Here is a 16,410-nt window from a genome sequence, read left to right on the forward strand (position 1 = left end):
TCTATAGCTAAAACTCGCTGTGTTTGATAACTACAGCGCTCTTGCTGCTGCTCTGCCAACGTTTTGCTCGCTTTTGGTCGCTATAGCAAGTAGTTAGCTACATGTCAAAATGGCCGATCTGACATCTGGACTCACTTCTGCTATGTTTTCCCCTTACAGTAAAATGTTTATCGGTGGCCTCAGCTGGCAAACTTCGCCAGGTAAGAAAATAATTTGCGGACTACAGTGTGGCATTGTCGGGTTGTGTTCTGTGGTAGCTGAGGCTGCCGGTGCTGGTTGCAACGTGTGTGTTGTGTGTGTGTGTGTGTGTGTGTGTGTGTGTACCTCATAGCGCGCGTGTACCTTAGTGCGCGCAAGGTTATTTTTTATTTCCAATCATTTGAAGTCCTCTATTCGACCCCTATGTGTATAAATAGAGAGGCATTTTAAAGCTCGTACATAGACTATTCTATATTTGACAGAAGAATGAAAACGTCCAGTAACCTTCTGTTTGTTTTTCTTTGCGCAGACAGCCTTAGAGACTATTTTACTAAATTCGGGGAAATCAGAGAATGTATGGTGATGAGAGATCCAACGACAAAACGCTCCAGGTAATTATCAAGTATTTTTTCCCACTGTGTTTGTATTTGTCTTGATTGTTAACGTACGTGGTTTTGCAGTGTCCTTATGATAACGCAACATCAGTTAGCACGCAATCAGCCATTTCTTTTTGTTGCGCTTTTACAAGCGATTGAATCAGCCCATTTAGAAGGTAACGCATTTTGACATTGACCGGCCACTTCAGATAGAATACTGGAGGATCTTTGAATATTCCTGAAAATATAGTTAATAATTAGACTACACTATTCATTCACATGATTCCTTGTGCAGCAGTAAAAGGAAATGGCATTTATATTTAAGAAATAATTGAATCTGATATGAAAGGTAAACTATTTTGATATCAAGTAGCCTACCATACTCCATAATAGCTAATGTTGGTAACTATTTGTTACAATGTAACATTTGTCTGCATTATATATTTGTTAGTCTACAAGCATTTCGCTACACCAGCAATAGCATCTGCTAAATATGTGTATGTGACCAATTTGATTTGATTTACAATGTAGCCTGTCATTTGGCTTTATTATTTGTTTCCATGTAATGGCTGTAGTTATACTTTACCGACTGATAGGCTGTTTGACCACTCTCCCGCCCCCACTGACTCACTTCTTACAATGTTTCTTGTTTATTTCCACAGGGGCTTCGGATTCGTTACTTACGTAGATGCTGCCAGTGTAGATAACGTCTTAGCTCAGCAACACCACGAATTAGACTCAAAAACGGTATGTCTCCTCTCTTCTGTCACTTTTTAAATGAAGTGTTTGTGGTTTTGTGACCCACCTGTCTGGCATGATTGACTATGTCCTATTGAGTTATTGATTATTCACTCTCACAGCCACATGCACTTGACGCCAATAAGTAGCCCTCCCCTCCTTCAAATTACAAGACCTTCTGCTAACCCTATCTTTACCATTGAGCATTGAGTGCTATGTTACATAAAGTAATTTGAGCACCAATGGCACCTGCAATGCTTTCTCTCCAGGAACATCTGAGTGTTTTGAGATGGGGGAACATGTTTATTGTTGAATCTGCATATTATATAAATTGATTGTTATTCTGTATTTGTTTTTTGTGAAAATACATTCCCAGCTGTCTTCATATATTTTAGTAGGCTTAACATTGTTGTACATATGTGGCTTTGTTTTTCATGCACCATATCTATGCACCATCAGGCGTTATTGGCTTTTCTTTTTACAAAATGCAGTTTATAAATATATGTTTTTTGTATGTTTTTATGAGTTAAACTTTCATTTTTCATCCTCCCAAGTCCCAATAGACTGTGTCATTGGCCTCAGTATCCACCCATTTACCCCTGTCTTCATCTCAGATGTCTGCATATTATCCACACACCTTCTGTCTGCATATTATCCACTTCCTCTCTCACTGCAAGTCTGCTAAAGTGCACACATTCACACAACATGACCCATTTTAAATCACAAACCCAAGACTAACTGTTATCCCCAGTGAATGCCATAAAAACATACCGCTATTGTTTAATTTATTGTTACAGTATATTTAGTTTCTGAATGTATGGATGGATCAAATGAGTTTGGTGGGAGGATGTATAGGAGGACGGGCTCATTGTAATGGCTGGAATGGAATTAATAGAACAATATTAAACATATGGAAACCACATGTTTGACTCGTTCTTTTTATTCCATTCAAGCTATTACAATGAGCACGTCCTCCTATACATCCTCCCACCAGCTTCCTATGAAATTGGATAGATTAAAACTTATACTTAATTACAAGTTGCATGTTTCTCTGAGGGTGAAAGTTGGTCAGAGTAATGCCTTGACTGCAAAAAATGGTATTGTGAAGATTCGTCCTCTGCGTTTAGTGTTTGATTTCCCATATTGGTCAGTTTGCTTATTTTTGATGATTCTAGTGCTTTGTCTTTGAAATTGTGCATTACACAAACATTACAGCAGTTATAGGTTAAGTAATTATATGTAGTTACACAGTAACTGCCGATATAACTACCATGTTAAGATGTATTGTAATGTGGGACCAAAATAATGAATTGAATGCTCAGTAAAGTCACACTGTCATGTTCTGTATGTAGATGCTGCAGTGTATGCTCTAACTCAGCTGTGTTAGCCAGTGCTCAATGGGCTCGTAGTTTAGGAGCGGTGGAGTGAATACAAGCAGCCTATATTGTCTTCAAGGACTCATGGTAACTGCTCTGATATTGCCAGAAGCTCTAGGTTTATAAAACAGATAGCTGAAGAAGGAAATGCCTGTAGCTTCCCACACGTCACCGCAGGAAAAATTACACTGATATTAATTTAAATGCGCATTTCTTTGTTAATCTATATGCAATTTATTTGGTAGCCTAATGAATTGGTAATAATACAGGGATTATTATGACTGCAGGTTTGAATGTAATGTTGATATTAATTAGTACACCTCTAACAAACCTTATTGATAAGGGGCAAATGTTAGTCTTGCAAAAAAAAAGGGGGGGAATCTGTATTTGAGTGGACATGCAGTTTTAGCCCAGCAAAGGAAGCAGTGCAGACACACACTCCCTCTCCCTAACCTCTCGATGTGTACCTACGTGTTTTTGATGCCTTCTCTCCCCTCCTTTCTGGACTTGCGTCTACATAGGATTATTAGAAAACAGCTGATGACATCCATGCATTAAGGGACCTAGAGTAGAGTCTTTAGAGGAACTACTGCTTGTGTGGTATAATGTAATAGAGGCAACATTGAGCTCCCGACTCCCCTCTCTGTGCCTTGGGAGGTGTTCTACATTAAAGTGCTGGTGCAGTGTGAAATAGAGGGGAGTCACATCTCACCTTAAAGGGCCAATGCAGCTATTTTTATCTCAATATCAAATCATTTCTGGGTAACAAAGTACCTTACTGGGATTTTTTCTCCAATTAAAATGGTAAAAAAGAAACAAATAGCTTCTTAGCAAAGAGCAATTTCTCAAGCAAGAATTTTGCTAGGACTGTCTGGGAGTGGTCTAAGTGGGGAGGGGACAAGATAGATTTGCTGTTATTGGCAGAGGTTTGGAACACTTTCTTATTGGTCTATTAACTAATTTTCCACCTGGTGATGTCAACTCCATCCCACCAAAACGGCCTGAAATTTCAGGTGGTCATTTCAAACAGCTCTTACACTAAAAAGGCACTTCATTGTATGGAAATGTATAATGAACAAAAATATAAATTCATGAGCTGAAATCAAAGATCCTAGAAATGTTCCATATGCACAAAAAGCCTATTTCTGCCAAATGTTGTGCACAAATTTGTTTATATCCCTGTTAGTTAGAATTCCTCCTTTGCCAAGATAATCCATCCACCTGACAGGTGTGGCATATCAAGAAGCTGATTAAACAGCATGATTATTACACAGGTGCACCTTGTGCTGGGGACAATAAAAAGGCCACTCAAATGTGTAATTTTCTCACACAACAAAATACCACAGATGTGTGGTATACCTCCCACAATACCTCCCTCAAGTTTTGAGGGAGTGTGCAATTAGCATGCTGACTGATCGTTAATTTCTCTACCGTAAGCCGCCTCTGTTGATTTAGAGAATTTGGCAGTATGTCCAATCGGCCTCAGAACCACAGACCACGTGTAACCATGCCAGCCCAGGGCCTCCACATCTGGCTTCTTCACTTTCGGGATCGTCCGAGACCAGCCACCCGGACAGCTGATGAAACTGTGGGTTTGCATAACCGAATAATTTCTTCACATATTGTCAGAAACCGTCTCAGGGAAGCTCATCTGTGTGCTCGTCGTCCTCACCAAGGTCTTGACCTGATTGCAGTTCGGCATCGTAACTGATTTCAGTGGGCAAATGCTCACCTTCGATGGCCACAGGCATGCTGGAGAAGTGTGCTCTTCACGGATGAATCCCAGTTTCAACTGTATTGGGCAGATGGCAGACAGCTTGTGTGGCGTCCTGTGGTTGAGCGGTTTGCTAATGTCAACATTGTGAACAGAGTGCCCCATGGTGGGGTTATGGTATGGGCAGGCAGGCATAAGCTACAGACAACGAACACAAGATCCCGAGGCCCATTATCGTGCCATTCAGCCGCCGCCAGCACCTCATGTTTCAGCATGATAATGCATGACCCCAGGTCACAAGGATCTGTACATAATTCCTGGATGCTGAAAATGTCCCAGTTCTTCCATAGCCTGCATACTCACCAGACATGTCCACCATTGAGCATGTTTGGGATGCTCTGGATTGACAAGTACGACAGCGTGTACCAGATCACGCCTATATCCAGCAACTTCGCACAGCCATTGAAGAGGAGTGGGACAACATTCCACAGGTCACAATCAACAGCTTGATCAACTCTGTGAAGGAGATGTGTCGTGCTGCATGAGGCAAATGTTGGTCACACCAGATACTGACTGGTTTTCTGATCAACACCCTTACTTTTTTATTTTTTTATTTTTTTAAAGCTATCTGTGACCAACATGTATATCTATATTCCTACTCGTGAAATCTATAGAATAGGGCCTAATGAATTTGTATTGACTGATTTTATTATATGAACTAACTCAATAAAATCTTTGAAATTGTTTCATGTTGCGCTTATTTTTGTTCAATGTACATAAAACACACTTTAAAAGGTGCTGCCTGGTCAGTCCGCCGTCTACATTGGCCATGCAGGATTTACGGTGATATGGCCTCTGCAGAAGTCAGGGCACTCATACGTCTTGTACTTTGCGGAGCAGTGCAGAGCTGTTGTGAAGGAAGTTTTCAAGGAAGTGAGCTTGTGTTTATACAGAACCTCCCGCTCTCACTCACTGTCAACCAATCATGTCAATGCGGAGCGATGCGCACGGCGATGCGGTACAGAGCTCTGCATGCCTCCGGAAGCTCCGCAATTGCGTCACATCATCCATACGACGCCTCCAACCACATTTTCGGGTGAAGCATAAATTGGCTCTAACACTGCCAGGTGAGGCTAGACTGGGAAATTGAAATCCAGACAGCAACATGGTTTGGTTTGTCCGCATGGGGAATTCAATGCAGCTGCTGCTGTTTTTTTTCTTCCATTCATCAGGATACAGTCGTTATATTATTCTTCTAACATTCAATGTACATGATTCCCTATTAGAATAGTCTGTGATTGCAAAATGCCCTTAAACCCTAATTAATTGTACAACATGTTAAGTTGTTACTAGTTTTAGTACAGAGTTACTTCACAGGTATACGATCAGAGTTTTAGCATTATTTCAATTGGAGATACCTGTGGTTTTCCATTGTGACCCATGTATTTTCCTCTATTGCATACGCTAAGGCTGAGGCATGTACTGCATACACATACTGCGTATACTTGACATGCATCTTGTTTTATGTAATCCTTGACAACATGGAAATGAAGGCTTGGGGTTGAATAATACTCGGTGTCTGTTGACAATAGGATTTCTGCTGATGTCATTTGTAAAAGCAATCTCTTGTAGACGGAACACTTTTCTGGATAAATCACATCCCACTCCGCTAATGCATTCAGTCAGCTGAATTCAAACAGTCACTTTCTACCAGTGTCTAGTATTTTTGTCCGTCACACACCGACAGCTCTCTGTTATATTTCCCCTCCGTTCCTTCTATTATTTTTTTCCTGATTGACAAGCTCTCATCCTACTTTATCCACAATATTCCACTATAATGGTATTTTCCCCCCTTTAGCTATGTGGCCTTTAAAGATGAAAATGTGAAAGGAGAAATCCTTTGTTCACAGGACAATTGAATGTTGGGGCTATATTCAACCTTACTGTGACAAATGGCAAATGTGTCTTGAATGTCCTGGCTGTTTTAATGCACTGACTGTCCCATTTAACGGGATGTGTTCTTGTGCATGATTTCACTTTTAGAAGTGGAAGTAAGAGGGGAAAATGTAATGTTCAAATGAATGTTTGATTTGCACAAGTTGTTCTTGAGGAAGTCTTGTGGTTGGTTCTAACACCTGACTTGATATCTCACAGTTAGTTTGAGCTACTTTTTGACAATTTACAAGTCTGCAGTTCAGCACATGGAGCAAATCCTGTAATAAATAGTGAAAACATAAATTACTGTTTTGCAGTAAACTGATGCAATGATGAATAATACAATGCCTTCTTTTGTTTTGAGGCCTCATTGTATTCAATCCGAACCCAAATGTGCCAATTCATATTGGCTGCCATAATAACCCCTTGGATGGAATCAGGAAATTATATCTAGCTGTTCTGCGTAAAAGCATGCAGCGATGTGGTCTCGTAATACCCATATATTTTGAATCCATAATGTGAGCTAAAAGAGTAGATGACTCCAGTCAGTGTTATTTGATTTGAAATGAAAATTATGTTTTCTAGGAGGGAACTATTAAGTGACTTTGAATAGCATTAAAGCGATACTTTGGGATTTTGGACACAGTTTCTGTGCCAGTATGAAGGAAGTTAGAGGTATTTGTGTGAGCCAATGCTAACTAGCGTTTGCGCAATGATGAAGTTTATAGCAGTTACAGTTGAAGTCGGAAGTTTACATACGCCTTAGCCAATTGCATTTAAACTCAGTTTTTCATAATTCCTGATATTTAATTCTAGTAAAAATTCCCTGTCTTAGGTCAGTTAGGATCACCACTTTATTTTAAGAATGTGAAATGTCAAGAATAATACTGTAGAGTAGAGGCACTGAGTTTGAAGGTATGCCTTGAAATGCATCCACACATTGTCCATTTGGAAGACCCAAATGGACAATGACCCCAAGCATACTTACAAAGTTGTGGCAAAATGGCTTAAGGACAACAAAGTCAAGGTATTGTAGTGGCCATCACAAAGCCCTGACCTCAATCCTATAGAAAATCTGTGGGCAGATCTGAAAAAGCATGTGCGAGCAAGGAGGCCTACAAACCTGACTCAGTTACACCAGCTCTGTCAGGAGGAATGGGCCAAAATTCACCCAACTTATTGTGGGAAGCTTGTGGAAGGCTACCCGAAACATTTGACCCAAGTTAAACAATTTAAAAGGCAATGTTACCAAATACTAATTGAGTGTATGTAAACTTCTGACCCACTGGGAATGTGATGAAAGAAAMAAAAGCTGAAATAAATCATTCTCTCTACAGTATTATTCTGACATTTCACATTCTTCAAATAAAGTGGTGATCTTAACCAACCTAAGACAGGTCATTATTACTAGGATTAAATGTCAGGAATTGTGAAAAACTGAGTTTAAATATATTTGGCTATGTAAACTTCCGACTTCAACTGTACATATAGACTTCCAGTGATTGCACTAACGGTAGTTAGCAATTTCGCTAGCACTAGTTCCTTCAAACTACACACAGAGACATAACAATGGTATCCACGAGTTCATCTGACTGTGGAGAAGTAGATAAAGGGCATTGCCAAAATCACAAAGTATATTAAAGAAAACGCAAATGTAATATATTTTGAATGGATTTTTAATTATTTTTATTTTTAATTATTCTACAATTTATATCATTATGCAGTCAATGCGCTTTCAATCAAAAAAATGTGGTATGGTGCTTTTTTACTTAAACATTTTTCACATAGCGCTTAAATATTAACCTTGGCATTAATGCTAGTTATGCATTTTCTTGGTCAATATACCTTGACTAAACCATGATGTGTGAAGGGCTATTGATTTATTAGTCAGCTGTGCTTCTACGGAGTAATGTAGGATTATGTGAATGACGGACCTGGACAATTTGACGATGCAAAAGGAAATAAAATTGTGCATTTGATTAAATCAGCCATCTTTAATATGACTGTTGATTAATCTGTGTGGGGAAGATGTGAAATCCCACACTGATAATTGTTTACTAGTGTAGGAGGCTTGAGCCCTAAGGTTCCCAGTACAGCTGGGTCTTTTCTCTCCCTGGTAGTTCATTGGTTGATTTAATGATTGGCTAAAGGAGTCCACTCACCTGGTGATCAAGGACTTATTCAGACTAGGGACAGAGGGAAGGATGGAAAACAGAAGTCCTGAAGGGGACTTGGGGAACTCGAAGCCTGATTTTGAATAGCCCTTGTGTAGTGTCTGTACTGTCAGTTGTGACGGTAATCCTAACGTTGTCCAAGTCGTGCATGCCGGTCTGTGGGATAGTCTTGTTATCCATGAGGAATACATCCAAATCCCTGTCATTAGTTGTGTTTAAGTGATTGACAACTTTGATAATGATTGATATCTATCTAATCTCCCTTTCTCCTCTTTCTCTTGTCCCTTTTTTAATATTTACCAGATCGATCCTAAAGTTGCCTTCCCTAGACGTGCTCAGCCCAAGGTAAGACAACATGCTGAACATGTTTTAACCTCTCACGGAGAGGACTTTTAGTCCAAGGTCAGACAACATGCTGAACATGTTTTAACCTCTCACGGAGAGGACTTTTAGTTTGTTGGTTGGTTTCTGTAACACTGGGTACATTGCTAACCTGCAGAGAGGGTCTGGTCATAAAACGGCATGTATGCCTGCAGATTAGTTTTGGTATGCAAGTGTCACTGTCAGGCTGGTCTGGAGCTTGCTACAGGTAGATGACTGGCTGTCTGATTTCTCCCATAGCTGCACCACCACCGTACTTGTTTACATCAGCATGTTGTCTAGAAACCGTAGTGAGGTAGAATTTCCCTGGGTGACTGCTCTAAAGACTTCGCTGCATTTGATTGAATGAGAGAGTATCACATTGTAGTTGTTCACACAATGTTTTTCCCTAAAGACACTGAGGTAGATTGGGGCATTTTCTTTTTTTTATTAACACAAAGAGAGGCATTGCTACTTTGTTATTTTGATCAGGTTTCAAACAGGAATGACGGAGGTAAAGCTTTCCAAGCCGAGGCACATGTTATCTTAAGGCTGGGTATGGCTACATGCATGTAATTGAGAACAGCTAGGGGATGTGCTTGTTTCTTGATACAGTCTCTCTTCCCCCCCCTTGTTTTCGGCAGCAGGTAGCCTAGCGGTTAGAGCGTTGGGCTAGTAACCGAAAGGTCGCTGGTTCAAATACCCGAGCCGACAGGGTGAAACATCTGTCTGTGTCCTTGAGCAAGACACTTAACCCTACTTTTCTCCAGGGGTACTGTACTACTATGGCTGACCCAGTAAAACAACACATTTCACTCTACCTATCCAGTGTATGGGACGATATTTCTTTTGATAAAAAAAAATACAAATGTATCCACCTATTCATGTGAAGTCCAATTAAATAAGAATTTGTTCTTACATTTACATTTACATTTAAGTCATTTAGCAGACGCTCTTATCCAGAGCGACTTCTTAACTGAGTTGTGTAGTTAAATAAAGGTTATACAAAATATATATAAAAAATGGTGTACAGTAATAGTGATAATACTAACAGAAGTCTATTCTGACTGTACAGTACTTCGTTCCAGTGCAGACTGTTGATATGCAAGCATATGTTACAGTATTTGACAGATTTGTACAGTGCTTTGATATTTTCTGCTCTGTGGGCTGTTTTATGCAAAAAAGCACCCTTGATATCAATTATGCAATCATTTTTGAATAAACATGAATTTGACGCAAGGACATTTTTAACAATAAAGAAAGATGCAGACCTATGTAGGCTATAAGGTGTTTGTTTCTAAAGAGCAATGACACTGTAAAGGAATTTGAAGATGAAAATATACCTTGACTTGTCTTCGGACCCTTAAGGGCAGGCTTATTTTTAACCCTGAGTGGAGTGAGAATGTGGCTGTCAAAGAACGTAGAGGCTTAAGGATTAAAGAGCAGTTAAATCAGCATTGCATGGGGTTTTGGTGCATGTACAATTTATGAAAGAAAGGTCTTATGTACAGCAATGTTCAAGCCCTCAGGTTATCGTCGTCCTTTAGAGCAAAACGTGTTTTGTTCTCTGTTTGTCAGTAACTCTGGCTCAGGGTTTTTATTGCCCGTGTTCAATTTCCCAGTGAGCGTTTACCTCAGACCATGCTGTCGGCTGCATGCTCACTCTCTACCAAATTTGAGTGTTTACAGTGTGTTTTTACAGTGTGTGTGTGTACATTGTGTGTACCTACAGTTTGTGACAGTGTGAGAAACATCCACCTTAGGCATTTAAGGCTGGGTAGGGAGGGACAGCCTCTGGCTGGCTGGTAGGCTAACTGGCTGAGAGCATGTTGTTTCCTAACTCTTCAATACAGGAATGGCTTCAAGGGTGGCAGGTGTCCACAGCACACTAATTGAAATGAAGAACTTTCCCAGAGTGGACAATCACTGGAGGAGAAATGACGAACTCACTCCCTTCACCACTCACATGCCAGGCCAGCCACTCTGGTCCAAGGAAGCGCAGGCAGGCAGGCTGGCTCAGGGCCTGAGGCTCCGAGATGAACGGGCATTAAATCAGGCTGCAGTCGGAGCACAACACAGCCGCTACGTATTTTCTTTGTGTTAAGCCAACCACCCAATAATAAGCTTTATGCAATTATACAACCGCCATCACATACAATCATGTGGCATTATGGCATTATATTTGTGACTTGCCCCATATTTTGGAGTATGCTGAATAGAACTGAAACAAGCAGGTGTATGTTGAGTACTGTACTTAGCTAGGGTGTCATTAGTTTGGTAACTTCGTGAATAAGTCAACGAAGCTGAGTTTGTTGGTTTATTACCAAACAGACATTAAATGCAGACATACCTGGAGTTCGCCTTTCCAGAGTCCATACTGTTAGTTTTATGGCTGTTATATTCTATTCCTAGGGCAAGCATCTATACATCTCAGCGGTGGCACCACAGGTCTGAGTGTTGTGGCGAAAAAAACATTCTGGGGCCCGTAGTGTTTCTTGATCTGGTAACCTAACCAGGTTCAACTTTATACGGTATGACATGATCTGCTGTAAAAAAAAATAGATATATATTTTCTATTTAGGTCACATGGTTTAATATCTCCTGGGGTAAAAAGGGGAGGTTGAAAACCCTATCCAACTGCAGCAACCTTGTACCTCATATTAATTATATTTTAAAATAGGACTAGGGGGGTTTCCCATACACCAACACAAAGAAAGCATTATGATTGGACAATAAAACTCACAGGGCTGAGCTTGCTTTATGCAGGTTTGCATTGTGTAGTCCTACCCTATGCAACTGTAGGCTATTATAACATTTCCTCACAGTCTCTGTCAGCTATTGTGTTTATTGATTAAATCCAGTTGATAACTTTTGGAATGAAACAGTCTAGGGAGCCTAGTCAGCCCAAGTTTGAATATAAACCAAATTTGATACCATTCACATTTTCTCACTAACAAATGGGCTATAAATACATAACGTCCCCGCTTCGTTTACCATGGCCAGAGAGATGGATCCAATAGTAGACCATGCAGCAGCTGTTGTTAGTAACCTACAGTTGATCAGACGGAAAAATAGTATTGTTTCCATGCAATCCAGCATGTCAGATGGTTTGTGTTTAGGTGTCTAGGCTGCTACATTGCTTGTCTGTCAGGAGTGATGTGTTATCACTCTTGCTAAATAAATACCGGAGGAAAGTGGAGAGCGCAGCTTGAACGTTGTGACCGGCCCGCGTGACCTGTGATTTCCGTGAATCTGATTGGTCAAGACACGCAAAAAGCCAGCCAGCAGCACTCCGATGTGAAGGACAGAGAGGTTGTGCACGAGTTGACAAATCAAATAGCACTTTGCTCTTTTTAACGGTTTTGCGTCAATATATTTTAATAAACTAAATCAAAAGACCTGATTTTAATGTGACATATTGAAATTGTTTCATAACGTTTAAAAGGCCTTTTCTTCAAATTTCACGTGGATTCACTATGCCGCTGTTTGTCTCACGGTGCGTCTCCTTCTGCTAGTTCAGCATTACATCTGTACTGCCATTACTGTACCTCTATTCTACCTTCCAGTTTGAATTTCCTTTTCATTATCTTCTCAAAGTGTTGCCATACAGGACTTTGCTGCTGTCGCTTGCCTTCTCTGCCTTTTTTCCAACTGTTAACAACGATGACGTAGTGCTGTCAACTCCCATTTCTGAGTTACAAGATTCGATTCCGCTAGCAATCAACTCCTAAGATTCAGTATGTTTGGAACAGAGACTGATTAGTTGCCGTAATTCCGTGAACACAAAAATGTGCGTCTTTCATAGCGAGCTAGCGAGAGAGAGAGGAGAGGGGCACAGTGTAGGCAGGTCGGTCACCAGGCAGACAGTCTATCTATCGGCAATCAAAAACGCTATCTCTCAATGGAATGCTGTATCTCGCAATTTATTGGTTTGCAATGTCTCGCAACTTCAGTAAAGCAGGGCCTATCATCAATTAATAGCCTAGTGCATTCTACACGCAACAGTCCGAAGACACAACTTTCCCCAGGCCTATATAGCCTTCTGTCATCATGAAGTGCTTTGAGAGACTAGTCAAGAATCATATCACCTCCTCCTTACTGGCACCCTAGACCCACTGTAATTGGCATACCACCCCAACAGGTCCACAGACGATGCAATCGCCATCGCACTGCCCTGTCCCATCTGGACAAGAGGAATACCTATGTAAGAATGCTGTTCATTGACTACAGCTCAGCGTTCAACACCATAGTACCCTCCAAGCTCATCATCAAGCTGGAGGCCCTGGGGCTCAACCCCACCCTGTGAGATTGGGTCCTGGACTTTCTGACGGGCCGCCCCCATGTGGTGAAGGTAGGAAACAACACCTCCACTACGCTGACTCTCAACACAGGGGCCCCACAAGGGTGCATGCTCAGCCCTCTCCTGTACTCCCTGTTCACCCATGACTGCGGGGCCATGCACGCCTCCAACTCAATCATCAAGTTTGCAGACGACACAACATTAGTGGGCTTGATCTCCAACAATGACGAGACAGCCTATAGGGGGGAGGTGAAGGCACTCGGAGTGTGGTGTCAGGAAAACAACCTCTTACTCAACGTCAACAAAACAAAGATGACCGTGGACTTCAGGAAACAGCAGAGGGTGCACCCCCCTCTCCAAATTGACAGGACAGCAGTGGAGAAGGTGGAAAGTTTAAGTTCCTCGGCGTACTCATCACAGACAAACTGAAATGGTCCACTCACACAGACAGTGTGGTGAAGAAGGCGCAACAGCGCCTCTACAACCTCAGGAGGCTGAAGAAATGTGGCATATCACCTAACTAGGTAGTTGTTGTGGAATTGTTAGATTACTTGTTAGATTACTTGATAATATTACTGCACTGCCGGAACTAGAAGCACAAGCATTTCGCTACGCTCAAAATAACATCTGCTAAACGTGTATATGTGACCAATAAAATGTGATTTGATTTATCGTCTAGTTAGACTATAATGCAGAAAATGTTTTGTTATAACTGCACTGTGATTTTTATTTTGTTAAGGAAAACCATTGTTTTTCAGATTTTGTTTTGGAGTGCTTTATGAAAAAAAATAAAGTAATGCACCTGGCTACTCTTCTCACACACACAGTGCCTTCAGCAACTATTAACACCCCTTGACTTTATCCACATGTTGTGTTACATCCTGAATTTAACATGGATTACATGTGGATGTTGTCACTCATCTACACACAATAATGTGGGGTTTTGTAATAATGGGCTCCCGAGTGGTGCAGTGATCTAATGCACTGCATCTGTACAAGAGGCGTCACTACAGCCCCTGGTTCGAATCCAGGCTGTATCACATCCGGGCGTGATTGGGAGTCCCATAGTGTGGCGCCAAATTGGCTGAGCTCGTCCGGGTTTGGCCGGGGTAGGCTGTCATTTTAAATAAGACTTTGTTCTTAACTGACAAAACGTAAATGACAGAATGAAAAGAAGGATGCCTGTACAGAATACAAATATTACAAAATATTTGTTTGCAATAAGGCACTAAAGTAAAACTGCAAAAAAAATTGGCAAATTAATTTACTTGGTCTTGAAAACAAAGCATTACAGTGCATTATTCTAAAATGCCTTATTCTAAAATGTATTACCTAGTTTTCCTCATCAATCTACACACAGTACCCCATAATGACAAAGCAAAAGCAGTTTTTAGAAATGTTTGCAAATGTATAAAAAAAACTACAGAAATACCTTATTTACATACAGTACCAGTCAAAAGTTTGGACACACCTACTCATTTCAGGGATTTTCTTTATTTTTACTATTTTCTACATTGTAGAATAATAGTGAAGACATCAGAACTATGAAATGGCACATATGGAATCATGTAGTAACACAAAAAGTGTTAAACAAATCAAAATATATTTTATATTTGAGATTCTTCAAAGTAGCCACCCTTTGACTTGATAACAGCTTTGCACGCTCTTGGTATGACTTAAAGGTTGCTGTACACCAGCAGATCCCATCCAATTTGAAGGAGCTGGAGAAGTTTTGCCTTGAAGAATGGGTACAAATCCCAGTGGCTAGATGTGCCATGCTTATAGAGACATATCCCAAGAGACTTGCAGATATAATTGCTGCAAAAGGTGGTTCTACAAAGTATTGACTTTGGGGGTTGAATAGTTATGCACGCTGAAGTTTTTTTGTCTTATGTCTTGTTTATTTCACAATAAAACATATTTTGCATCTTCAAAGTGGTAGGCATGTTGTGTAAATCAAATGATACAAACCCCCCAAGGTTTTAAGGCAACAATATAGGAAAAATGCCAAAGAGGTTGAATACTTTCGCAAGCCAGTATAAAGTCCCACAGTTGACAGGCCAAAGAACTCTTGGCCCGAATGCCAAGTGTCAACTCTGGAGGGAACCTGGCACACTCCCTACGGTGAAGCATGGTGGTGGCAGCATCATGTCTGGAGGGAACCTGGCACACTCCCTACGGTGAAGCATGGTGGTGGCGGCATCATGCTGTGAGGATGTTTTTCAGTGGAAGGGACTGGGAGAGTAGTCAAGATCGATGGAAAGATTAACAGAGCAAAGTACAGAGATCCTTGATGAAAACAGTCTCAGGACCTCAGACTGCGGTGAAGGTTCACCTTCCAACATGATGACCCTAAGCACACAGCCAAGACAACTTAGGATTGGCTTCGAGACAAGTCTCTGAATGTCCTTGAGAGGCCCAGCGAGGGCCTGGACATGAACCCGATCTAACATCTCTGGAGAGACCTGAAAATAGCTGTGCAGCAACGCTCCCCATCCAACCTGACAGAGCTTGAGGGGATCTGCAGAGAAGAATGGGAGAAACTCCCCAAATACAGGTGTGCCAAGCTTGTAGCGTCATACCCAAGAGCACTCGAGGCTGTAATCTCTGCCAAACGTGCTTCAACAAAGTACTGAGTAAAGGGTCTGAATACTTATCTAAATGTGATATTTCAGTCTTGTTTTTAATAAATTTGCTAAAATGTCTAAACTTGTTTTTGCTTTGTCATTATGGGGTTTTGTGTGTAAATTGAGGATAACAAAACAATTTAATCCATTTTAGAATAATGCTGTAATGTAACAGAATGTGGAAAAAGTCAAGTTGTCGGAATACTTTCCGAATGCACTGTATGGTTGGGGCAAATCAAACACATCACTGAGTACATCTCTTCATATTTTCAACCACGGTGGTGGCTGCGTCTTGTTATAGGTATGTGTGTCATTGGCAAGGACTAGGGAGTTTTTTTGTTGTTGATGAAATGAGATGTCTTTGAGGAAAACCTGGATCTGTCTGCTTTCCAACAGACACTGGGAGACAAATCCACCTTTCAGCAGGACAATAGCCTTAGGCCAAATATACACTGGAGTTACTTACCAAGACGACATTGAATGTTCCTGAGTGGCCTAGTTACATTTTAACTTAAATCGGTATGAAAATATATGGCAAAACTTAAATGGCTTAGCAATGATCAAAAACCAACTTGAAGAATTTAAAAAAGAATGTCTAAATATTGTACAAT

General features: G+C 40.8%; 1 protein-coding gene across 1 annotated transcript in view; it reads left to right on the plus strand.

The window, feature by feature from the left end:
• The window catches only part of LOC111949595 (RNA-binding protein Musashi homolog 2-like), a 184,269-nt gene that overhangs the window by 349 nt on the left and 167,510 nt on the right, over positions 1–16,410 (plus strand). The window contains exons 2-5 of the mRNA XM_070434221.1: positions 160–200; positions 509–590; positions 1,238–1,322; positions 8,816–8,857. Of these exons, the coding sequence (XP_070290322.1) occupies positions 160–200; positions 509–590; positions 1,238–1,322; positions 8,816–8,857 (250 nt within the window). The remainder of the gene's footprint in view (positions 1–159; positions 201–508; positions 591–1,237; positions 1,323–8,815; positions 8,858–16,410) is intronic.

The sequence above is a fragment of the Salvelinus sp. IW2-2015 genome, linkage group LG22 (genome assembly GCF_002910315.2).
Source record: "Salvelinus sp. IW2-2015 linkage group LG22, ASM291031v2, whole genome shotgun sequence".
Taxonomy (NCBI): domain Eukaryota; kingdom Metazoa; phylum Chordata; class Actinopteri; order Salmoniformes; family Salmonidae; genus Salvelinus; species Salvelinus sp. IW2-2015.